Source organism: Strix uralensis, chromosome 16 (genome assembly GCF_047716275.1).
Source record: "Strix uralensis isolate ZFMK-TIS-50842 chromosome 16, bStrUra1, whole genome shotgun sequence".
Taxonomy (NCBI): Eukaryota; Metazoa; Chordata; class Aves; order Strigiformes; family Strigidae; genus Strix; species Strix uralensis.
The window spans coordinates 14,411,717-14,436,737 of NC_133987.1; the positions used below are offsets into that span (position 1 = coordinate 14,411,717).

The 25,021-nt window shown below is 38.6% G+C and overlaps 2 protein-coding genes across 24 annotated transcripts in view; both read left to right on the forward strand.

Annotated features, from left to right (window-relative positions):
- The first annotated feature begins 34 nt into the window (after nt 1-34).
- On the forward strand, nt 35-17,522 carry TNFRSF17 (TNF receptor superfamily member 17). Of its 11 annotated transcripts, none has more exons than XM_074886498.1 (6): nt 35-341; nt 5,069-5,287; nt 6,336-6,426; nt 11,324-15,729; nt 16,057-16,185; nt 16,958-17,522. In XM_074886498.1, exons 4-6 carry the CDS (start codon nt 15,615-15,617, stop codon nt 17,212-17,214), a joined length of 501 nt encoding a protein of 166 aa, XP_074742599.1. In that variant the 5' UTR covers nt 35-341; nt 5,069-5,287; nt 6,336-6,426; nt 11,324-15,614; the 3' UTR covers nt 17,215-17,522. The 11 variants fall into 11 exon arrangements, with proteins under 11 accessions (XP_074742599.1, XP_074742607.1, XP_074742598.1 ...); XM_074886506.1 differs by having other exon boundaries at nt 15,521-15,729; XM_074886503.1 differs by lacking the exons at nt 35-341; nt 5,069-5,287 and adding an exon at nt 3,499-3,682 and having other exon boundaries at nt 11,324-11,390; nt 15,595-15,729.
- Nucleotides 17,523-20,036: 2,514 nt separating this feature from the next.
- The window catches only part of SNX29 (sorting nexin 29), a 146,658-nt gene continuing 141,673 nt past the window's right edge, over nt 20,037-25,021 (forward strand). For all 13 annotated transcript variants that reach the window (XR_012631213.1, XR_012631214.1, XR_012631215.1 and 10 more), the window contains exon 1: nt 20,037-20,115. Coding sequence is in view for 10 of the 13 variants with exons in the window: in XM_074886483.1 (XP_074742584.1) it covers nt 20,109-20,115 (7 nt within the window). In the remaining 3 variants the exon portion in view is untranslated. The remainder of the gene's footprint in view (nt 20,116-25,021) is intronic.

Genomic DNA, 25,021 nt, shown 5'->3' on the forward strand with positions numbered 1-25,021 from the left:
TCCCTCGGGCGACGCTTGTGTCTCGCCCCGCGGGTCTCTGGGAGGTGCAGTTCGCAGAGGCTGCGAGGGGGCAGCAGCGCCGGATGGCTGCTCCCCGTTCCCTCATCCCGCCGCGGGGTCGTTTCAGACGGGGACGGGCAGCAGCCGTGTGGGACGCTGCCTCGCCGGGGGAGATGAGCCTGTCCCGGGCGCTCCCAGGGGTCGCCTGCGCCTGTCGCCGCCCGAGCGCCGGCCCGTCCCGCGGGGGTGCGCGGCGGGGGGTGAGGAGAGAGCGGGCCGGGGCGGGGGTGTCACCTCTCTGGATTTCCCGCCTCCCTTAAGGACTCGGCGTCAGGAGTCAGGTGAAGACATGCTCGGTTTAGCTTTTGTCTATGCAAAATTGCACCTACCTAGTCCTAGAAAGTGTAGGTGCAGAGTGACAAAAAGGGGTGGCACCTGCGCTGGGTCAGTAAACCTCCCAAATGGAGATTTGTGAGCACACGTGCTCTCACGTGAGTTGAGAGTGAACGTTTCTGTGCGTGTCCAGCGGTAAGTTGACAGAATGTGTTAAAAAGTTCCAATTTTGGCAATTCTACAGCACACTTTGACTTGGTTATTATAATTAAAAAAAGTCCAGTTAAGCCAAATTCAGTAGGACTTGTCAAGTACTGAGGCCCTTGACTGGTAAGACTATTAGAAGTTATTAGAAAAAAAACCCAGCCACAACCCCAAAAGACATCGCTTGAAGTCAAGTATATTTGGAGGAGATGGGAAAGAACAGAGGGGAAATGAGTAGATTTTGGTTAGCATGTTGCACATGGCTGTGGCAGCATTTAATCTTAGAAGGTTCAGCATAAGTGTTTATAACTAGACGAAGCGGGTGCTTGGGAGAAGGGAGTTTCATGGAGTGTTCACATGAGAGGAGTGAGTCATCTGCAGCATTATTTATATTAAAACACTGTAGGGCAGGTTATGGAGTTGTTTTGAAAGCAGATGGGCTTAGAACTAAAATGTAAAGATCTCAATTCAGTACAAAATCTGGTGCAGTTTTGGTTGGAGAACTACACAAACTCTCCTAAAGTGGCATTTATGTAACATAATACTGACACAAGAACCAGATGGTTTCTGGCTGCACACCAACAGCAACATGTACACCCTTGACAAGCAAAAAATTCTACCTGGCAGGTAATGCACTTGTGTTAATGGAAAAATGTGTTTCCAACTGATCATATTCAGGCAAAACACTAGTGTACAGGGCAGCACTTAAAGTAGAAAAAAATCCCTATCAACACCACAGATAATTCATTTTGAAAGAAAAAGAAATGTAATTCACAATGAAAGACTATACAACTTTGCTAAGTGGAAGTCTTTCCTTCAAGCACCAAGAGGTTACTCTCACCAGAGCCTAAAGAATGAGTTTTAAAGACTTTGTGAAAGCCACTCTCATTATTCTCTGGTGCAGAATTCCTTTTCAGTTTTCAGATACGCATTTCCAGGGTCTCTATTGTTCAAAGTTGAGTATAATTAAAGATTCTCACCTGTGTTACTGTTGTAATATTTAGAATTTTGTTAAACTACGAGTGAGTTTCTCAGCTGTGTGCGGCAATCATGTTTTTGTTAAAAAAAAAAAGTCACATGCAGTTCCACTGAGGGCTGGGATAGAAGCAGGAATAGGATATGATCCTTTTTTGTCAGGGGAATGGAGGAAGCAGTTAGAAGTAAAGCTACAGGACTAAGAAATAAGTTTCCGTGGTATCATAAAGAACACCTCAATATAGCACTCTCAACTTACTAAAGGTTTGTTTGGGTTTGGTTTGTTTTGCTTTTGTTTTTAAATACTAACCTTTGCTTGCTAGGTGACATTTATTAACCAGTAGGTATCTGATACATTTCATTTAGTACCGAAACAAGGTAACGCCATTTGGAACAAAGGGGCTCATGGGTTTACTACTGTTGAAAAATAAAAATCCAATGGAATCTAAGCTTCATGAATTCTGCTGACAGAGTGGCTTGTTATTATACACTTTTTACCATCCTTATGAGCATTTAATAGCTCAGGTTTATAATGACTGCAATGCTGTATTGCAAGCTTGTTTTTTTGTTGGAGCCTTGACACAGCCTGCAAGTCAGGAAAGGCTTAAGTGAAGGCAGGTACTATATTTTCAAGGCAATTAAGAATTACTTTAAGATTACCAGCACACAGAACATGTGGACAGCAATTCTTACATACACTTTGACATTCCTTAAAAAGGCTCTTGAAGGTTTTTTGAAATGGAGCTTCATTCTGCCAGCTCCTAAATTACTGAGTTGTGATAATTTTTTTTTTTTTTGTGGGGTGTGGGGACTGAGGTCAAATATGTGTTCGATCAGATGTATGGAAGTGTGTATTACTACTGATTTTGGGGGAAAAGAATTGTGTTATCCAACATTCCTTCCTTTCTTGGCAGGTACTTATTCCCTAGGTACTTGCTAGGATATAAACAATTAGTCCACAGAATTTCAGAAGATGCCAGATGTCCTTCAGAGTGTACAAACCTGTTTTGCAGGCTGTGTCACACATAGGAATTGTGTAAACTCAAATAATAAATTTTTAACAGGGCTAGTAGTTTGTTTTTCCACTTAGAAACAGCTGGTACTCAAAACAAAATCTAAGTGGAATCATGATAATTTTACTGGCAAAATATCTGTATATGTACACGGTCATGTTCTCTTGAAATTTTAAAGCATTATAAAAGGTTTTCTTGTTTAAATCTCTTTTGCATCAAAATGTTTAGCTCTTCATTTAATAAATACTAAAAAGCTTTTCTTACTGAGAACCACCCATATAAATCCATCATCACATCATGCCTGACTTAAATTATCAAAGCACTGCTTAGAAAAGAGGAGGCTGGACCACCTCAGGGTTAACATGTGGGGACTGGGGCGCAGAGAAACCATCTCCTCCAAAGTTGCAGTTCTACCTGTCCTTGTGCTGCCTTCTAGCTCTTGTTAGACCCTTTGCTGAATCTGTCTATCTCATTAAATTTAGCTACAGAAAAATCCACTTTCTTTTCCTCCTGGATTACTGAGATGAATCAACTCTTAAGAGGTGTTTGACAAATGCCAGATCTGGTATAAAGTAAGAATGGGGAACAGGACTTTTTTTTTAGTGAGAGCAAGCTATTCACATATTAAACCATCTCAAGGTAGCTTCACCACTAGTTTGCAGCCAATGATAAGCCAATCCTATAGCAGTGAAATGAAGGTCTTCATCCATATGATATTAGGAATAGTACTGTACTTTAGTAGTAACTTTCATCCAAGGTTCTCACAAGCACTTTACACCCTAGCAGATATATATGAAATACCAATATTTTAATTATGTGAACTGAAGCAGAAAAGAAAGATATATATCACTAGAAGGCTTCAAACAGGTTAACAGCTTCAAGCAGTTAACAGCTTGCCACCAACAGGTGAGCTTATTAAACTCCATAAAATAGCAGCAGTCTAAGGAGGAAGGGGAGTGGTTTTAGGGTGCTGGGTTATGAGTGAATTGACTCAGTTTACCTTGAGATCAGATAAGTTGCTGAGCTGCTGCAAAATGGGAAAGAAAGCATTTGGCTGAGATTGGGAGGAGCAGGAAAGGAGTAAGACTTCTCTTTCTGGTGTGGCAGCGAGCTGAAATTCAAGTGACGCGCTTTGAGCCATGCCCTGAAATTTAAAGGTATTCAAATATGTATATTAGTTATGCACTTAAATGAGTAGCCTGATATTTAGAATTGCTTTGAAGTCAGAATGAGCCTTTAAAAACAAAGCCAAAACAACAAGTTATTTACCTAGGAGGAAGAAAAGACAAGAGTTACAAGGTAAATTATTAAAAGAAAAGTATAGGAAACTGCTCAGCTATGAAAGTGCCATTCCAGAAGCATAGCTCTATTGGAGGCTTATGTGAAGGAACAATCTTAAAAGACATTCTAGAAATTAAGTTTAGCATTACTTATAAGAAGCAGATGGAGTTAAATATGTGTAGAAAGTTTTTGTGGAAAACATGCATTAAGGCTGTGCCTAAGTACAAGTGATATACCTCTCTTGAAGGAAGGTTGTATAAGAATTTTTCTAAATACCTTTCATAATATTAATGAGGCCTGACACAGAACTGAAAATGCTGAGCTAGATTAAGTTTGATTAGGTGCCAGGAGATTATAAATTAATATTCTTAAGATCTGGCAAATTAATTTTCCAGGTAGTCTGTGGAGATGTAGCTGTAGCTGAGAACTAGAGAACAAAAACCACACTATGTTTCAGCACAATGGCTTTTTCAAGAGCCAAGTCTATCCTAAGATTTGCTGGTGTTCCTGAAAGCGTGAATTATAAAGAGGCACAAGACCATGTATAATCCGTGTATATTTGCACAAGATCATGTATAATCCAAACTAATATATCTTGACCTGGAAACACCTTTTCACTTATTTGTCCTAACCCTGCTATTTAACAAAGGCTGTTTCTGACTTGTTACTCTCCCTCTGCTGGACACTCACATAATTGCTGTATTTGTTTTGTCTTACATGAATGTATTTTAAGCTATTTCATTGGAAGAGATTCAAACAAAAGACTTCTTTGGTCTTCCAAACGTAGCACCACAGCATAAACTCTCTTCCACAGTCCAGTTGTAGAATTACTCCAAGCTTGCACAGGGATTTCCTCAAAGGAATTTAGCAACTTAACTCTTACACATTTCACTGTAGGTTGGTGATGAGTGCTTCTGAGCTGGATTCTTCTTTTTGAGGTCTCCAGTCTAGAGTTAAAGCCTTTCTTTTGGAGCAGTTAAAGCACATACTGCAGGCTTCAAAAAAGACATAAATTTAATTGTTTTTACTTTAGATAGTACAACAAATACATGTATCTATACACTAAGATACCAGTTTCACACATTCTCTGTGTCCATCTCCTTACCTCTCAATTACTTCATATGTTTAGCTTATTATTTTCTAAGGTAGTCATGTCTCTCACTTTTGTGTGTATACACAACCTTTCTTTCTCTTGCTTGTATATCTCTAGAAATAAAGACTGAAAAGTCATCTTTTTTACCAGTGCCATCTTTTTTTTTCAGGTGACTTTAATTGGAGGCTCAGAGTTCTCAGCTGTGTGATCTATTGCTTAGTTGGCCTGTTCAGATTTGAAAAATCTGTAGATTGGGTGCTAGCTAGTTCTTTGATTCCTCTCCTTGAATGCACAGTCATTGCAGTTTACTCCTTAGATAGAATTTCTTCTGCGCTTTTGGTACCATGAGCCTCCAGACTGATAAAACAGTAGGGTGAGGGTGGTTTAGGTAAGTAGTTTTGCTATCAAAACTGTTTGTTATGTGTGGGTTCTTTTGCTATCAAAGCTCAAAATAAACAAAGATGGGGGTTTAGGTGTGCCCACTGTGAAGAATCTATACATAGTTTATAAACCTTATGACAGTTGAAAATGTTGTAAATAGCAGGATTGCTTAATGTGGAAGGAATGTGCTGAGCAAAGAACACGGATCCGAGGAAGGGAAGAATGAGATCACTTTAATGATGTATACAATGACTGAGGTATGACTGGAAAAGTTAGAGACGGGGGGAATCTATTTTGGAGAAAGGCAGAGACTGTGTGGTTTTAGAGATCTGAAAGCCAGGTGTAGGACTGGTGGGAGGAGACATCATGTCAGTTAAGACACTGAAGCAGCTGAAAATAAATCCTGTTAAGTACAATCCAGACCTCTGTTCAACTGTTCTTATGCTTTCATCTTGATTAGCAACATTTTGATTAAAAAATTAACCTTCTGCTTTGTTAGAGTATATTTGTTTTCACCTATAAATCTGTTAGATGTGTTAGTAAATATTACAAGCCTAAGATACATAGATTCTCTGCAAGTGATAAATGGAAACAGAGGATATTTTTGCTCCTTGTGACTTGAGACAAATCTGAGAATGTCAGGGGCTGGAATGCTGAGTTGACTGAGCAACAATGATAACTTTTAAGTGCCAAATCCTCAGGAGATATTCTTTCACTGCCTGAAAGCTAATATTGTTCTAGCAGGAGACAAGAAACAGAGAGAATATGCAATTCTGGAGACCATCAAATTTTCAGTCTTGTAGCTTGATACAGAGGTAAAGACACACAGAAAATATGGCTCGCATTTAAAGTGGGGCTCACAGTCTGACATACAGGCACAAGGCGAGTCCCCACTATCGAACAGAATTCAGCTGTACCTCATATAATTTTATGTGTTAATAAAGAATGTTTTTGTGAGGTAATGAAAATGTTGAACTTAGCACTGAAAATATCAATACAGGGTGTTAATGCAGGATATGTAACATGCTGTTTATTTACACCCTTACTTACTGCAGTGACTCCTTGACATGGAGAAGCTTAGAGTTGCCATGTCCACTGTTGGGTTCCATAACATCTCCGGGCCAGATCTCCTGCCTTATACATGTGGTAAGATTTTTATAACACTTATGTTTCATGTGGAAAGCTTTAGATGCTGTCTGTCTGTCTCCAGGGAGCTGGGAATAGAAAACTAGTTCCATGTGGGATTTTCATGTGTCTTCTTCTTCCCTTCTTAATTCTCCAGAATTCCAGTTGAGGGAGCATTTTGTCCGTTAGAGATCCCTTAAGATTTTAGTTTCAGTAATGACTAAAGCGAAATGGCATTATTGTTATGAAGAAAGAATAACAGTGTTATGGGATTTTTAAAGCTCTTCTATAGCTAGTTAACATGTTATCAACGTTGCAGAAAATAATTACTTCATTATGAAATTGTGAGAATGACATAGTGAGCTTGTTTCTAAATAGCATTAATTCTCCAGAATTATTCTATGCTAGTATTTTTATTCCAGAGAAAGCAATTTTCATGGGGAATTATTCTGGAATAGGGATGGCTAAATCAATTACAATTTCCCTCCTGTCTTGAGAGAGAGCACATATTGGCAGTGTGATGCTGTATATGGGAGTTTGAAATAAAGTAATTATGTGTTACCTAAACTTGTCCACAAACACTGAATGGCTAGAGAATTTGGTTAAAATTATCAGAAGAAAAATTCTTGTTAGACTTCAGTGTATTCCAAGCACTTCATGTCATTCATAGGTGTTCACGCGCATTTATTTTTGTTGTAACTCCATTACTCCTGTTGGCATTATACCACTGATAAGTTTTAGTTTGTTTTGTCCATCCGCAGAGTCACTAAAATAGTAGTATGTGGGAGATTATTTTTCCAACACAAAATGTAAGTGCTTACATTAAGAAATGAAGAAAAAAAAATTTGCATTCTGTAAAAATTATTGCACCAACATAAAAATGTCACTGGCATTCTAACAAGTATTAGCTTAATCCAAACTTGCTTGCACAATTATTGTTTTATGCATTGTCCTTAGTAGTTACATAATGATGTTGGCACATGTAGAACGTCAGACAAATGAAAAGGTATCTTCTCTCCCCAGAAGGTTCATAGTCTATTAATACTGGTTTTCTGTGCTATGCACTTAATCTTTTACATAACTTGGTTCCTAGCTAAGTAAACTTTGAACATAGGAAGGGATACAGAACTTCTCTGAGATTTGGTTGACTGTGTTCATACTATTTGTTATTTTAATTACTATTTTTAAGGAACATTTTTCTCTTCAGTTGTAGCAACAGCAATATCACTCTTTTCAAAGCAGCAGTCTAATTAAAATGTGCTGAACCAAACAGGCAAAATCCACGTTGTTCTTGATTTTGCACTGTGCTCAAATGACATTAAACAATATTGTGTCTAAAAAGAGCATTGTTCTGTGCAGCTTGTAAAAGTTAATGAACATGATCAATCCTTTAATAACCCCTTCCTTTTGTTCATTAGCAGTGTGTACCCCATTCCTAGAACACTTTATCTCCTCCCAGCCATACAGTTAAAGCATACGCTTAACAAAATATGGATTTCTGAAAATAACTGTTTCAGTTTTAATGCTTTTTTAGGCGATAACTGTCTGTAACACTGCTGTTCCTTGAAGTGCAGTAACTTTTAGGAAGAAAAAGTGGTGGTTTTTTTGTATGTACATTGATCTCGCAGATTCTTAGGATTGTTGTGATGAGGTGATTGATAAGAGACTTTTTTCTTTGGATTTTTTCTGTAAATAGCTTTATAGAATTGGAGAGGACTCAGACCAAGCCTGTACTGTAAGACTTGTCAGTGTAGGTCAGTTGCCTTAGTGAATGGAAAAAAAAATTACATGTGCTACCCAGAAGAGCTGTGCCAGCACAAATGACCAATGTAGAAGCAACTATACAGCCAGAAGAATTCCTTTGTCAGCCTAGCTAATGTTGTTTGTGGAGGGAATGTAATAGTCCTAGCAGAAAACCCTCTTTCTCTTGGTAAGTGCTATGTAATTATGCCAGCAGAATTTCTGAAGTACAGTCAGGCAAAAAAGCTGGCAGAAGCATGAACAGAGAAACCCCAAAGCAGTGTCAGAACAAAGCTTTGTTGTTGAAGTTATGTGTGGTAAACAGACCTTAAGCTACTGTTCTGTGAGAGATGAATTTCAGTCTTTATGTTTAATTATTGATATAATAGTATAACTTTCTTTGGTTTTCTGTTCAGAGTTTTCATTTTATTATTTCAGTGTTGAAACTCACAATAGCTTTTTTCCAATTAAGTAGTGACAGATAAAATTCTCCTTACCTTTTTCAGGTGACTAATTTCTGTCACATAAGTAATACCAATTTAACACATGATAAAGTTGGGCACTGACAAGGATTTCTGGAAGTCTTAGGCTTCTCCGAATGTTTAAGGAAACCAACAATCAAATTTGGTTTCATGGCAGAAAATGCTCTGGCTGGATGCTCCATGCATAGTATGCTCGTATTCTGTCGAAGTGGCATGTAACTCTAGATCATCTTGCTCATGTGATAGAAGGTTGTACATCTAGAGTGAGTGTGTGTGTGTACAGCTTCAGGATACTACCTCCTGGTCTGTGCTGTGCTGTTACTTACCTGTACTCCCTTCACCAGTAAAAATTATTTGATTTCTTGAAATTCTGTTCAGTAGTTTGATACCCTAGTAGAATTGACAGTATGTTAAAATTATTTTTCTAAAGAACAAATGCTTCCAGATGTAGGTTTGAAGTTCAGAGAGTAGTTGTCAGTGGTTGATAATCATTAGGAGAGCAAAGAAGTATATTTCATACTGGTCTTTATAAATTGTCCCTGGGTGTCACTCTTGAGTCAGATTGAAACACTTTAGGAGAAAATCTGAGAATTTTTTTTCTTTTTTTTCTGTTGTTTCTGCAGTTGACACTTTTCTTCTTAAACTTATTTCCCATTACTCTCCGTAATAATGTCAACTTCAGCAAGTCATCTTAACTTGTCTGAATTATATTATTCTTAGAGGATATCTTGGGGAGTTTTTGAACTAAAGTTACAGTAACGTAACTGCAGAAATACCTCCCTGGCAACACTTTGTGGATTTACAGTTAAATGACCGATTATTATATTCAATAAATCCTTTCTTATTTTGCACAATTCTACTAATTTCCATCATCCTTTTGGAGCAAAATCAAGTGACAAGGAGAAAGCATTTATTAGTATCAACATGTAACTCTACGTGGAAAGCCAATGCAAGCCCTGTAAATCCTGTAACTGAAAAGAAGCTGAAATGTAACTTCACTGGTAAATAAGCCATATTTTTATTATTCTCTGAAGGTAAATATCACTGTAGGAGAACCATCAGTATCCAGTCACCTTAGACATTTTTTTTGGTGTGTGTGCAGTCTACATAAAATATTCTGCTGCTTACAGGATTTAATATGTATTATACAAGGCAGTGGATAAATTATTAACAGGACTACAGTTTCTAAGTAACAATATCCTTACCTTAATGTCACTTAATGAATTTATTCTTAATGCTTCTGTTTTTTGTTTCATTGCTTGTCTGAATCCAATATTTTACTTTACAAACAGCTTCTGAATTCAGGTATTACATCTCTCATTAAAGCCACTTGGAATAGTACACTTCTCCCAACAAAGTGCTTAAAGGTTTGGTTTTTAAAATATTAACTTCCTCCTATCAAAAATACTCAAAAATTAAGGTTGCACAAGAATCTTGTTAAGATAGAAAATGTCTTCCCTACTCCTGTAGCACATCATTTCCCCAGATCTGTTGTATTGCAAGTGCCATCACCCATCTACGTAATAACTATCAAATACATTTTCTGCGCACTGCACCAAATAATCCTCTGTTGAATGAGTTAGCTTTTTCTGGCACAGTTTGACACTTGTTTTTGACAGTGAACAACACAGTGTTTTACTGAATTGAAAAGCAGTTATGTTGGATTAATTTCTGCTTTGAGAATAAATATTTCTAGGCATGGGCAGATAAGAAATGGTCCCCCAAAATGTAATTTCAAAATGCTCTACAGATACTTGTCTTCAGAAGTTCTGAGGAATCTCATGTAGTCAGTGAAAACAGCAGGTGAACCACAGGACGTAGATTTTGAAATAATATTTGTTTTAGATGTGTAACAAGGTCTATTACTGGGAATTATTGCTTATCAAGATCTTCCAATTATATGCTTGCTTTCAGACCATTGAGAAGTAGGACTTTGGAATGTTAAGATGTGCAGAAAACAGAGGCAACAGACCATGACAACTGTAATTCCTCATAGTTTTTCTACCATTTGTTGCCTCCGTTTTGACATTACATACATCAGTAAAACTATATATAGCTAAGGAGAAGAGACTGTGACTTGTATGGTGGTTGTTTCTATGAATGACACATTAGAGACCCTTTAGACCATTGCTCCCCAGTTTCCTATGTATGAAAAATGTACTGTATTGCTTAATAATCAAGGATTTGTGTTTTGGGGCATAGCTATCCAAAAAATTCATTTATCTCTAAGGGCTGTAGGCTTTGGGAAATAGTAGTCCAACTGTAGGAGGAAAATTATTACTATAAGAAGCAGCAGTATTCTCCAGAGCTCTGATGAAATGAGCTGTATTTAGCCTTTTACTTGAGGGGAAGTTTCCTGTAGTTTGGCTGGAAAGATGAGACTTCTTTGTATTTACTTCTGTGTCGTATGATAACTGTGTTTGAACTCTAACCACATAGGAAAACTGTTTCTGGCCAACTGGTTTTAGAGAATGTAAGCATATCTGCCACAATATCTTATGATCCCAAATCACAATATCAAATAATTAGACACAAATTAATTTCTGCTGTACTTAGTTTGACAGGACCTTTTAAATTAAGATATTGGCACATTAGTTTGCCAAATTTGTACTTCCATGGTGGACTTAGTTTCACATCCCCACAAGGTAATCAGCTGTCCATCTTTTTTTCTATTCTGTTTCTGGCCTTTATTCCAGGCCTGAGGGAGTAAAACTCTATGAACCAACTGGATTAACAAATTAAAGCTGCTTGCCACGTGGTCAGGTAAGCCCTAGAGCCCTTCCTTGTGCTTCAGAATACTGTAGAGTGAAGAGCAGGACTATCCTTTTCACTAAACCCAAGATGTTTAATCAGCTTAGCTGTATATAATCTAACCACATCTTTGGTGACCTACAGACCAGTCTTACTAATTACACATGAATCATCTTTGTGCCAAAATAGTCTGATTTCAGATATATCTCATTACATTTGAGTGACAAAATATTTTAGGAATCACAATATTAACACTTCTGCATATTATACAGCAGATGTATTAAAGCACAGTGACAGCATGCTGTTTTGGAGAGAGAGGTATTTTGCATACACAAGAAAAGCCATTGCCAATAAGTAAAAACAGATGCACTTCTTCTGGACTAGGAAAATAGAGGAAAGAATTTAATAGCAAAAAGTAAAGTGGAGACTCTGATAGTACTACCTACAGTAGGGGTTACATCCTCCTTCAGCCAATACCTTTTGAAGCTACCTTGTAAGTATCTGTGTGCATTTTTGTTTGAGGCCTGTTTTCAAAAAAACACTAAAGGAATTACATGCATTGGCTTCTGGAGTGCTAAACATTGTTTTTTGCTCTTTGGTCAGTGGTATAGAATGTTGGGTGCATATGGGAGAAGTCACGGACACCTCTCGGTAGAATCTCTCTTCCATTAAAAAAAATTTTGAAGAAGACCTGAAGTGGCGCATGAAGGTGTTCTATTTAACAAAGCCTACTGCTAGCAAGCATTTCAAAGTTTCTTTCTTTATGGTAACAACACTGAACTTTAAGGAGTTTATCAGTTGTCATTGTTCAAGCTTTATATTATCTGTGTGGCCTACTTGGGATTTCTACATGCTGTGTAACAACAGTATTTTGCTATCTCCCAGCAAAAATACTCGCCACTGCCAATCTGAACTTTCTCTTCTTTCTGAAGCTGTGAAATACCAAAATGCTATAAACCCACCTATTTAGCAAAACTACTTTGTTGAAGAAAGCTAGTGTTCAAAATAAATAGACCTACGCAATTTAGTCACAAGTCAAAATAAAAAAAAACAACCCCAAACCAGTGTCATTACTGTACATAAAAAAAAATGAGGCAAGAAAACTGTAATAAAAGCAGCTGAAACAGAGACAGTCCTTCCCCACACCCCTAGTACAACTGGGAAAAAAAAGTGTGAAACTGATTAAGGAACAGGTTCATTTATCTGTTATAGTGCACATGTGATTACTCTAGACTACTAAAATAATGTCAGAAGCATTCAGCAGCTGTGATACAGTTTGAGAGTTTTGGAATTTGAGCTGTTGATTTCATAAAGAATTCTACTACAGTAAAGACTGTACCTATCCTGCAGGTGTATAGTGTTGGAATCAGTTGCAGAAAATAATTATAGAATTAGTCAGCTGTTTCCTTTCTAAAATAATATGGGGTCTTAGAACAAGTCATAGATATGAAAATATTCAATTTAAGTAAAATTAGAGAGCATTTAATTGAAGTCAGTGGAATTATACTGATAAAAGATTAAAGCATTGGACCCAGCTTGTCTGTTCTGAAATTCACTTATTGTACCTGTGGATACCACGAAGATACTTTCACAAATATCTGACACCTTCTGATCACATGTGATTGTCCTTGCCATGACTGAAAAGGCTAAACAGCATCTTAAAAGCAAAAACTCAAATCACTCTATGCATGAGCTACCACATGGTGCTTCATCAGAAATAGGAATGATATTCTAGTGATAACTTAGGTTTCTTCCTGTAGAGTGTGAATGTATGAAGCAAGTCAGAATGAGTTTTATGACTTCAGCGCCGGCACTGACTTCCTGGTGAAATTTTTGGCATCACCCACAGTCTATATCCATGTTTTCTTTCATCACACCTAAATCAGATTTTGTCACTTCCTGTTTGTCCACTAATCTTGAATAGGGAGAAAAGCTTGTGATAGAAAGCTTCCAGCTGTGCACCTGGCCTAGAGAAACAAGTGCAGAAGCCACCATAAGCAGTTCCATCTGCTAGAGACCAACAGACAGATTGCTTTGTTAGACTATTCCACTGAAAACAGTTTGTGTATTCCCACATGGTGCATTTCGTGGCAAAATAAGTCTCGTATATAGTAATGTGATATGAAATTACAATTCCTTATACAATATTTTTCCTTACTCTTTCTGTAGTCAAAAAGGCAATTAATTATGTCGAGCAGAAATTTAACTATGAATAAGCCTGTAATTCTATCTGTGGCAGTGATACTGGATAGAGGCACTTAGAGCAACTTGCTAGATATTACTGGTTAACTTTGTATTTAAAATAAATTCCATTAGCTTAAAAAGTCAAGATACAAGTAAGATGTGTAAAGTATTTTCATTATGGCAGTCTGTTATTGAAGCTTTTTTTTTCCTGGGAGAAGACCAAATGTATTTTCAGAAATGATACACTCACTGCATATACACAGACAAATCTAAGCGTGCTCAGTGTGCCCCATCACCTGGCTGGGAAGGAGGTATACACTCTACCACAAGAATGAAACCTATGGCCCACCTATTTTTCCATGCTGGGTACTCCAGTTTTAGTACAGTAACAGTTCTGCATTATGGAAAAATAAGGGGAAAAAATACAGATAATGTTTGGAATCAAAACTGAAAAATATTCATATAAGTCTTCTTTCACAATTAGAATGTAAACTGATTAAATTTCACATATAACTGTGGTTATAAGCAAAAAATCAGCTAAAACCCCCCAAATGAACCAAGCAAAAAAGCTGACCAAAACGTAATAGACTAGATAAATGAGGATAATTTGGAATTGAGGAGCAATATCCCAGTGACTGAATCTCTAGATTTTGTCTTTCCATTACAACTGAAGGTCCTAGATGTATTTTGTAGAACACAATTGTGAAGTAATTGTTGAACTTGTCCTTTAACAGTATCTCATCTAAAATCAGAAAGTCATTCATTTACAAAAAGTAATTCTTTAATCATCTATGTGTTCTAAATATTATTGTTCATCCAGGTGTCCTGATTTCAGCTGGGATAGAGCTAATTGTTTTTTTTCCTTCCTTCTTAGTAGCTAGAATAGTGTTGTGGTTTGGATTCAGTATGCGATTTGATATGAGAAGAATGTTGGTAACGTACTGATGTTTTTAGTTGTTGCTAAGAAATCAAGGACTTGTCAACTTCTCATGTCCTGCTAGTGCACAGGTACACCAGAAGCTTCGAGGGAGAACAGCCAAAGCAACGGACCCAAACTGGCCAATGGACTGTTCCATATCATCTAACGTCATGCTCAGTATATAGATAAGGGTTGACTGGGAAGCTCCACTCAGGTTTTCAGGATGGTGGTTTCAGGATTCTCTCTTCTCTGGGATCACTAGCCTGGAACGGGCTGGCCATTGGTCAGCGGGTAGTGAGCAATCACGTTGTGCATTACCCATTTGTATTTTCTATTATTATTATTGTTGTTATTTTAATTTTATTTTGTTTCAACTATTAAATTGTTTTTATCATAACCTATGAGTCTCCTTACCCTTACCCCTTCAACTTCCTCCCCCAGTCCCTGGGAGTGGGGGAGGGTGAGCAAGCGTCTGCGTGGTGTTTGGCTGCCAGCCGGGTTTAAACCACGACACCGGGGAAACTGGCACGAAGGAAGTGTCTGAAGTTGCAGAATGAGTCAGGGGCAAACCTAGAAACTGAATTGGTTGTATCTTCTTACTGCTGTGCCTCCTGCCTCTATTTTTTTTTATCATATGCTCCTTGGACTGGGACAAAAAGAACAAAAATTAGGCATTGCATAGTCTGCATATTACAGGAAAACATAATTACTGTGGCCCATCACCATGAAAAAAACCACAAAATTGTAAAACCAAGAACAATTACTATGAAATCCTGTTTGGAGATCTTGCTTTTCTACAGTTTGTAATGTTTAGCACCTGTTCAAGAAATGGCTTCCATAAATAACCATTTTCTGTTTCAGACAAAATTTACATTGAAAATTATCTTGGTGCAGCTGTTCAGTTTTTCTACAATTGTGAATTGCCAAAAAAGGAACAGTAATTCCTTGGGGGCCTCAGAGTTAAATCCTTTTTATTTAACATGATACTATGTAGTGGTACTGTGATCGAAGTCTAACTATTATTGCTATCTGTTCTTAGATGTGCTAAACCTGAGAACTGAAAAGCCCTTTGTAGATGATCCTCACTCTTTCACAATTTCTGTGGCTTTCCAGTTCCGTAATTACTGACCCTGATGGCACACTGCCCCCAAAATGAATACTTTGATAATTTGCTGCTGTCTTGTAAGCCTTGTCATCTTCGATGTTCTAGTACACCGCCACCTTCATGTGAAAACTACTGTGATAAGAGTAAGTAAAGTTTCTGCAATACTTTGTGACTATGCTGGGCATTTTCATGTTGTACTTTAAATGGAATTGTAAACATAAAAACTTAAAATCTAAAACCTGGAAAGAGTTTCTCAGAATAATATATAGGCTTAAAAATATTAAGACATATCAGTGTGTCCTATATGAGTATTTGTGTTAAGCAGAGTAAATTTTTAAAGCTCTCAACCTTTACTTGAGCTGTCACTCAATAGAAATATAAGTTGCTCCTTTGATATAGAAGTTTTATGTGTTTATTGCTCATTGGTTATTGTTTACAATCAATTTAATGCATCTCTTATATTTCATAAGGTACTGATTCAAGTGGAGTTCTTTGGATTTGTTTGGGCTTAGGAGTAATTTTAATGCTCACTCTGTTCACCCTAATGGTCTTTAAATGGAAGCACCTAAAGCAACTAAAAGAAAAACTGAAAAATACAGGTGAATAAATAAGATTCTTTATCAAATAAGTTTAATTGTTGTACGTTTTAGCTACTTACCATATGTAAATTTTGCATATAATTTATATTCCAGATTCTGATAACTGTCTTTGGTTTGTTTTATATTCCTCAAATAGTCTGAATGAAGTTATTAAAGTTATCAGGGAATAAAATATCTAGATGATAACTTGTAAAAGCAGCAATCTCTCTTTGTTGGTTCTGGATCATGTCAGGATTGTTTTGTTGCATATTCATACCTGGCTTACTTGTTGGTGTTTGAGAAATCATTTATGACCCTCAATAGCAAAAGATCTTTATAAGGGTTTCATCCTCTTCTCATTGAATGCAAAAGGAATTCTACCCAGGTACATGATACACATCCAATGCTAGCTTTCCATCTTATAAGTCATTAAATAATTTTACTTAATATTGTGGTCTGTGAGAAGCATATGTGATATATTTTGGTTAGGTGAAAAAATTAAGTTATTTTTCATTTTACAAATACCAATATTTGTGGACTGTTCAGCCAGTAAATAATAGCAGATTAGAAAATACGTGTTAGATTACTTAAATGCTTATCCTGAAGTATAAGGGGTATGTTGTCATAGAACAAAAGGTTATCTCATATAACTACATCTTAAAACTTTCACTGTATCTTAAAACTTTCTCTAAGGTTAGGGACATAGTTGGAACGTAATGAAATTTGGATCTTTAATAACTGTATGTCTGGTATAGCATGACGTCTGTATTAAATTAACTTTGTATATTTACAGACTCTTCTGTGGAGCTGAATAATATTCTCAAGGCTAATACTGAAAGCAGTGTGAATACAGAAGAAATTAGATACTCACTTCAAAGTGAAACATTAATGTATTCAGTGGAAGAATGCACTTGCAGTGACTGTGGCTTGGTAAAACCTCAGACTGGCTGTGAAACTTCATTTCCATTACCAGCTACAGAAGAAGGAGCTACAGTTCTAGTTACCACAAAATCTTTTGATTATTGCAACTATATTCTGGGTGCTGGGTGACTATTGTTACTGCATAATAACAGTTATTCCAGTATAGCTATTAATCTTAATACTTGCAGTCAGTGGAGAAGGCTAGTACATCATCCTTATAGATCTGCCATTGAGCTTTTGTTAATACTGGCATATTATTTCTGATTCTAGTATCAATTTGGTCAAGTATTTCTACATTATTCTCAGGTACCAGATTAGTTATTGGAATTTTTAATTTCTGAAAGTCCCTACATAGGATGGCTTTTTCCACCTTTAGAGATTGTATCTACTTCTGCTGGATATATACAAACCCATCAATAAACCAGTTTGCAAATACATATTTCATGTTAAACTCAGATCTTGTGCCAAAAATTGCTTGATGGTACACAACGAATGTTCCAAGAGGCAGAAATGAAGACCCACAATGCATTCCCAGTATTGTAAAGAATAATGTCAAATAGCTCCTATGATGCTTGAAATAGGAATGTTCTTATGATAACAGAATCATGGAATGGTTTGGGTTAGAAGGGACCTTAAAGATCATTTAGATCCCACCCCCCTGCCATGGGCAGGGACACCTTCCACTAGACCAGGTTGCTCAAAGCCCTGTCGAACCTGGCCTTGAACACTGCCAGGGAGGGGGCAGCCACAGCTTCTCTGGGCAACCTGTGCCAGTGTCTCACCACCCTCACAGGGAAGAATTTCTTCCTTATGTCTAATTGCAATTTACCCTCTTTCAGTTTAAAACCGTTAGCCCTGGTCCTATCCCTACACTTCCTGATCAAAAGTCTCTCCCCATCTTTCCTGTAGCCCCCTTTCAGTCCTGGGAGGCTGCTCTAAGGTCTCCCCAGAGCCTTCTCTTCTCCAGGCTGAACAACCCCGACTCTCTCAGCCTGTCTTCACAGGGGAGGTGCTTCAGTCTACTGATCATCTTTGTGGCCTCCTCTGGACCGGCTCGAGCAGGTTCATGTCCTTATGTTGGGGGCTCCAGAGCTGGACACAGCACTGTAGGTGGGGTCTCACGAGAGAGGAGCAGAGGGGGATAATCCCCTCCCTCACCCTGCTGGCCACACTTCTCTTGATGCAGCCCAGGACACGGTTGGCTTTTTGGGCTGTGAGCGCACATTGCTGGCTCACAGTCAGTTTTCCATCCACTAATACCCCCAAGTCCTTCTCCTTGGGGCTGCTCTCAATCCACTCCTCACCCAGCCTGTGTTTGTGCTTGGGATTGCCCTGACCCATGGGCAGGACCTTGCACTTGGCCTTGTTGAACTCCATGAGGTTTGCACAGGCCACCTCTCCAGCCTGTCCAGGTCCCTCTGGACGGCACATCCCTTCAGTGTGTCGGCCGCACCACACAGCTTGGTGTCGTTGGTGAACTTGCTGAGGGTGCCTCGATCCCACTGTCCGTGTCACCGACAAAGATGTTAAACAGCGCCGGTCCCAACACCGACCCCTGAGGAATGGCACTTGTCACTGCTCTCCACTTGGATATTGAGCTGTTGACCATAAATGTCTGGGTGCAACCATCCAGCCAATTCCTTACCCAACAAGTGGTCCATCCATCAAATCCATGTCTCTCCAATTTAGAGACAAGGATGTTGTGCAGGACAGCGTCACATGCTTTGCACAAGTCCAGGTAGATGATGGCAGTTGCTCTTCTCTTATGCACGAAGTTTTGAAGAGTATGGAGCTCTGATAGTATCTCCAGGTCACACTAAGGGAGGTTCTGGTGCCGTAAAGCACCATACCTGCCATCCCAATGTATTTCCTGATGGTGCAGACTTTCCTTTAAGTGCCAAGAGTTTTTCAGACTGAATTCTATAAAGATTTCTTTCTATTTTACTAATTTTTTTACTTGCCCTTGTTATATGTACAAGGACTGCTGATTAAATATAGTCATGCAATGCTACTGTATGGCCTAAAATTAGGGATGTACTTCTGCCACCTTGCCTCACAAGCATTAATGTTATGTTTGTAGTATTAGGCCAGTTTAATTCCTGGAAAACTGCAAAAACAACAACAATCTTTTTATTTGTAGATAATTTTCTATTTCAGGTTTGTGAATGAATGAAGAATTAAAATGTTTTAAGACTAGTAAATTATTGCACAAAATCTATAAACGATCACCATTACAGCATCTTCAGGAGGCTGACCACAACGTTTGGGCCAGTTATGAGTTAGCTGTGTAGGTCTGGTCACACATAGCCAAAAACTCTTAAATAGACCTACTGAGGTATGAAATTTACTATTATCATCTAGGAACTCTTTAAAAAAAAAAAAAAAAAGAAAAGGCTAAGCTCTGTTGCCCGGCACAGAGTGGAGTATGTGGCAAATACACAGCGCTATATTGAGAGTGTGCAACAAACCAGCCAGGTGATGCCTTAAAACGAGTCTACAACATTTAAGCAAATTACTTGCCTTTTTTTTTTTTTTTTAATCAAAGGTTTCACAATTTCTGTACGTTTTTTTTGAAGCATGAACCTTGTAGGACTTTCAGCTTACACGGCACATGTGACAGCATTTTATTTCCGTTTTTCTCATCTTTTATCTGCCCGGTATTTCTTCGCTTCCCCACAGAATCACGGCACGGGTAGGCCGTCAGGCTTTTCGGTGAGGCGGAGGGGCTGCCCGGGGCTTCCCCGCAGCGGGGCGCTGCTGGACGGAGGCGCGAGCCTGGCAGCTCCGCGCCTTTTTCTCAGGAGCGCGCGCCCGGCAGGAGCCCCTGAGGAGAGGCAGCGCGGGCGCAGGGCACCTCACCGCCGCCCGCCCGGGCCGCCGCTCCGCCGCGGGGCCGTGTTTACCTTCCGGGGCGGCGGGGCGGGGTTCCGGGGCGGAGCGTGTGCGCTGGCCGGCCCGGCGCTGGGCTGTGCGGGAGGAGGGACCGGGTCCGGCGGACGAAGGGTGCGAGCCCCGCGGCCACCATGAGTGGTGAGTGGAGGGCTGGAGCGGGGCCCTCTCCGCTGCCGGGGCGCGCTCGGTGGGGTCGCCGAGTCTCTGGGGCGCTGTCGGGGCTGGCGCGGGCAGAGCTTGCCCGGGGGTTCCCCGCCGCTCCGCTGCCTGCTCGGTCAGGCGTGGCCCTGTCCCCCGCGGGCCGAGGCCCCTTTCTCCCTCCTTGCTTCTCCCCGGTGGGGCTGCGGCATGGTGAGGCACAGGAGACTTTGGCCTGTCTGGCCCCGCAGTGCGGGGTAGGGCTCAGCCCTTGCCCGCATCACCACACCCCGCTCCTCGTTTTGGCTCCCAGAGCCCACCAGAAGTGGTGTTTTACCTCGTTTTAAATCCTACAGCCTGCCCTTGAGCGTGGCACTGGCTCACAGGACAAGTGATGCTGGGGTCGGGGATTTCCGTTGCCTCAACTGTGCAAAATCTCAGGAAGTATTCCCGAGAAAATAAATGACCAATAGAAAATAATAATAAAAATGAACTTACTAACTTGCAGCTGGTGGGAGAGGTGAGAAGCATGGCTAGTGGAAAAAGTTGTCCCTTCCCGTATTTAGGGTGGATTGTTGCTGTTTCTCTAACTGTTCTGATGAGGACATGTTGGTTGTGGATGTGTTCATTTCTGGCCTCTGTGTTACAGTGAAGCTCTTGGGTTGATGTGCTAAATCCTGAGGTTTTTGAGGTGTTTGTGATGGGAAATAATAAAAAGCTTTTCATGAGAATTGGGACCCATAAACTTTAGGACTGGAGGAAGCATTAGGCACTTGAACGGGCCAGCACAGAGAGTTACTTGTTAGGATGGAGGAAGAAATTCTAATAGATTTTTACTGTAGACGTAAAGGACTCAGTATGTCTTAAAACACATTGACAAGGGTTTGTTTGGGTTTTTTTAAGAAGGGAGGTGATTTAGTAAATGCTTTCATGGTTCTGGTTATACAATTTCAGTAATGGAAGTTGCCAACAACACTCTGCACCTGAAAATGAGATCCTGTGCTTTTCTCCCACCCTGATTTAATACATGGTGAGATCTGTTGCCAAAGATACTAAAAATATTGATACTAAAAATCTGTTTTGTTCTCATCTTTGTGGTAAGAAGAAAACCAAAGGTTTTTATGGAAGGAGAGATGAAGAAAAAAAAATTAATGTGAAAAATGCAAGTAACAGTCAAATCTTTCAAGCCATGGAAAAAGAAATTTTCTCAAATGTTTTAGATCTTGACACAGTATAGACAATCCCAGTTCTGAAGATTCAGCGTTTTCATATGGAAAACCTCAGCCTGTCAATGGTGAATTCAGGCTGGGACTAGCCTTGTGCAAATCAGAGCCTAAATCTTCCTAGGAGACTCATCTTTGGGAGCTCTATTTGAATTCTGTGACTCAAAAGGCAAGGTGGCCCTTCTGGTGGCACAAAGCCTCATCATGTAGTTATTTTTAATACCTTTAATTTTTTTTTTTTTAAACAAGAGATACAGGTTTATGAGGAGAGAAAACTTTTAATTACTTAGAATAATGCCTAAGGTGACATTAAGGCTAGTAGTTTAGTTGTATAGCTAACCTACGCATGTGTAGCCCTTGCCAAGACCCGTACAACTTTTCCAACAATTTCAATTAGACAGCAAGATAACAAAAAGAACACTAATTTTGCACTTTTCCAAACTTTACTGTTATACAGTACTCTATTTTTCTGGAATAATGTAAGTGGAACAGATCAGGACAGAGATGTGTATCAATATCATACTTGCTTCAGATAAAGGAGGTAGGTAATGTTAACATCATCTGATTTAAGTGGCTGTAAAAGCACTGTCTATACTTATTTCCCTGCCCAATTTTAGCCCTTAAAAGTAAAAGGGCTCTTCCTAAAATATAGACAGAAGAACCTCTTTCCCTAATGGCTATAATTATTTCTAAGGTATTGTTTTTAGCTACAGTGTATTTCTAGTGGATGTGAAGGTAGCTTCCTGTTGATTTGAGCATTACTTTAATATTACTAATGCTGCTTGCTAATTACATCCTCATATTTTGTTGGACAGTGTTGCATAGGCTAAGCTTTAAAGGGAAGTAACGCAAGGGTACCTGATTTATGTGTGTGTCAAGAATTAGGGGTGTTGTGACAGTTTCAAAAAACATACAAAAATGCGACTAATTCAGCATGAGGCAGTAGAATCAAAATAATGTAGTATGAAGTAGTATTTAAGTTAGGTCTGTGTTTGCTTTATCGTAAACTTGTACCCTCCAAACCTGTACTAGACCAAGCAAAAGGAATTGCAGTCTGAAATTTTGCATACAAGACTTGAAGAGCAACCTGAGATCTATTTTTTTAACCTATATGCTATATGGGGCACTGAAGAGAGCTGTACCTATAAAGAACGGGATGAAAATCCTGTTTTCGTTTACTTGCATAGTCAGTTTTCTTCTGCTGTAGGTGTGTATATTTCTGGCAGGGTGTGGAGAGAAGTTTGTTTTAAAAACAGGAAAGCATGACCATGAACAACAAAAAATGACAAGGGTCACAGTGGCAGGTGCAGTACCTGAGCCTATTTTTAACCCTTTTTGATTGAGTAGTTGTTGATGAGAGGAGTCTCTTTAAGTTTCTTAGTTTTTGCAGCCTTATGTTTTCACAATTATTTTTAGACTCATGTATGAACTTCCTCTTTTTATTGCAATAGTCTAAATATAGGCTTTTTTCTGAGTAATGCTGTTTTTATGCATTCTTATGTTTTGTATTTGTGTGTGTGTGACTGCAGTTTCTACCACTATTCTGAATCAGTGGGAGGGTATTTTGGTCAGTTTGTAATACACTGTTAGGCTTTTAGTCAATTACAGTTGATCACAGTTAATCGGTGCTCTTGTCTGAAAATATGCCTCTTCTTTTTTTTAATGAGTTTAGAAAATGAAGACTGTAAAAGAGCAAAATCTTAAACAGAGTTAGTAAAGATTTATTTTTACCTTCCATCTACTTGAAACAAAACCAGTGCTAAATAGTACTACATTTTCTAGGCTTATTACAAAGAAAAATGTCTTCTGCTTGTAAAAACACAAAACTTTTAGTTTTTAAAAAATGTTAGACTTTGTGAATATTCTTTTTCTTCTACCTGCAAAATTTCTATGTTAAGCACAGCAGTAGAAGAATTCTGAAGACATGCGTTGGGCAGAAACCTCGGCCAGCCCTCAGTATAGACATTATGTGGCCTCGTGGCCCTGTTAATGGTGAAGGTGATCTGAATTGCTTATGGAAATTATTGATTGTAATCATATGTAGTCATAATTGTTATTAGTACAAATTTGCAAGTAAAATAAAGACAAAATACATGTTACAGTGCACTCTGTGTAAATTTAAGGCTGTTTGATATCTCCTGCCTTAGTCTTTTAGAACATCAATTAGCATAGTGATCATCTGCAGGTTTTCTGTATTTATGCATTTTTTTTATATTGTTCACAGTCTGGTATCTAGTTGCAGACTATTTCTGTGTTACCAAATAAATACAAAAATGCCAAAGAGATGTGAATTTAAAAACTAACTGTATTGCATTTGGAAAACAAACTTAACCCACATACTTAGTATTTTCATTTGACAGATGTTTTTCAGGTCACAAAACTATTAATTACACGTATTTGCTCTGAAGTAGTCTCACACTGTTAAATGTTGCATTATGCCTATTCTTGCAGCTATGTGGATATCATAAGGCTGCAGAGGTAATGAGTTTTGAAAAAATCTGCAGGTTCATGTGCTCATGTGTATTCAGTGTTACTGTGCATGAGGAGTTGTAGTAAAAGTTGGGAGTTAATTGTTTTCCTTATTTTACAGTTATGTGATTTATTATAAGGCATTTAGATGCATAGGCATGTGTCTGGTTTTGGCAATGCATGCATGGTAGGAACAGTGAATATAATTTAATAAAATTGTAATCTGTGAAGGAGCACAAAGTGGAGTAGCAGGGTTTATATGAATTTAACCTTATCTTCACAGTGGCATAAATGGCATAGCTGTTTGGAAGTTAAAACCTACATGGTATGGGGTTTGTTTCTACAGTCCTTTACTAGTATTGACCATTGTTTGCATCTTCACCTGAGTTTGCACGCATCGGAGTATTTGACTAACAGAACCAAAATTCATACATCACATGTCTGCACAGTTTGAGTTAGACTTCAAAACTGGAAGTATAACTTTTGAAAATCCACTGTAATCAGCTAAATAAGCATTGTGAAGCTTAGTTACAAGCAGCGACATTTGCACGTTTTTCCTATTATTTTCTTTATCCTGGCATTGTGTATTATAGGCTTACTGTGGGGTTTTAGTTCTAATCCCATATTTAAGATGAAACAAAGGCAGAATAATTTCAGTGCCCTCCTGCTGGTTTAGGAGCAAACTACTTTGAATGTGATTATGAAGATAGGAAATTCTGGGATTGAGACATCGCAGTGTTGGACAGCAAGAGGAAGAGACACACATCTTTGATGTCATCTCTATTTACCAGAGGACTTACTGTGTGGTGTTTGATTTTCAGCATCTGGAGGAACTTGCTCGTGCAGAGTTTTGGTAATTGGCTTTCAGTCTATGCATATATTAGTTGTATGTTCCTTGAGAGGAAAAGCAGAATAGAATTACTTCCAGAGAGGTCACAGAGGTATTTGAATGATATTTTGAATTTAAGCTCAGAATAAGGAAATTATAGAGGTGATGTAGGTTAATTAAACAATAAATTTTGCACATATTCATGGGAGTTTATAAAGCATATACCAATAAACAAAGTATTATGCTATTTTTTGTTGAAATGATTGAGAAGTTAAAGATTGTCTTGTGTAGTTGCAAATATAGTAACAAACTAAATTTTATAGGTGTTAATCAGGAAGAGCTGTGCTGGCAGTTAAATTTTAAGGGATTTATTGTAACAATTGTT

What these genes read in the sequence shown, in the direction of transcription:
- TNFRSF17 (XM_074886498.1), top strand. Translation starts at nt 15,615, where the DNA reads ATGGCACACTGCCCCCAAAATGAATACTTTGATAATTTGCTGCTGTCT. An exon ending in TGAAAACTACTGTGATAAGA is followed by an intron (nt 15,730 to 16,056) that starts GTAAGTAAAGTT and finishes ATATTTCATAAG; the next exon opens with GTACTGATTCAAGTGGAGTT. An exon ending in AGAAAAACTGAAAAATACAG is followed by an intron (nt 16,186 to 16,957) that starts GTGAATAAATAA and finishes GTATATTTACAG; the next exon opens with ACTCTTCTGTGGAGCTGAAT.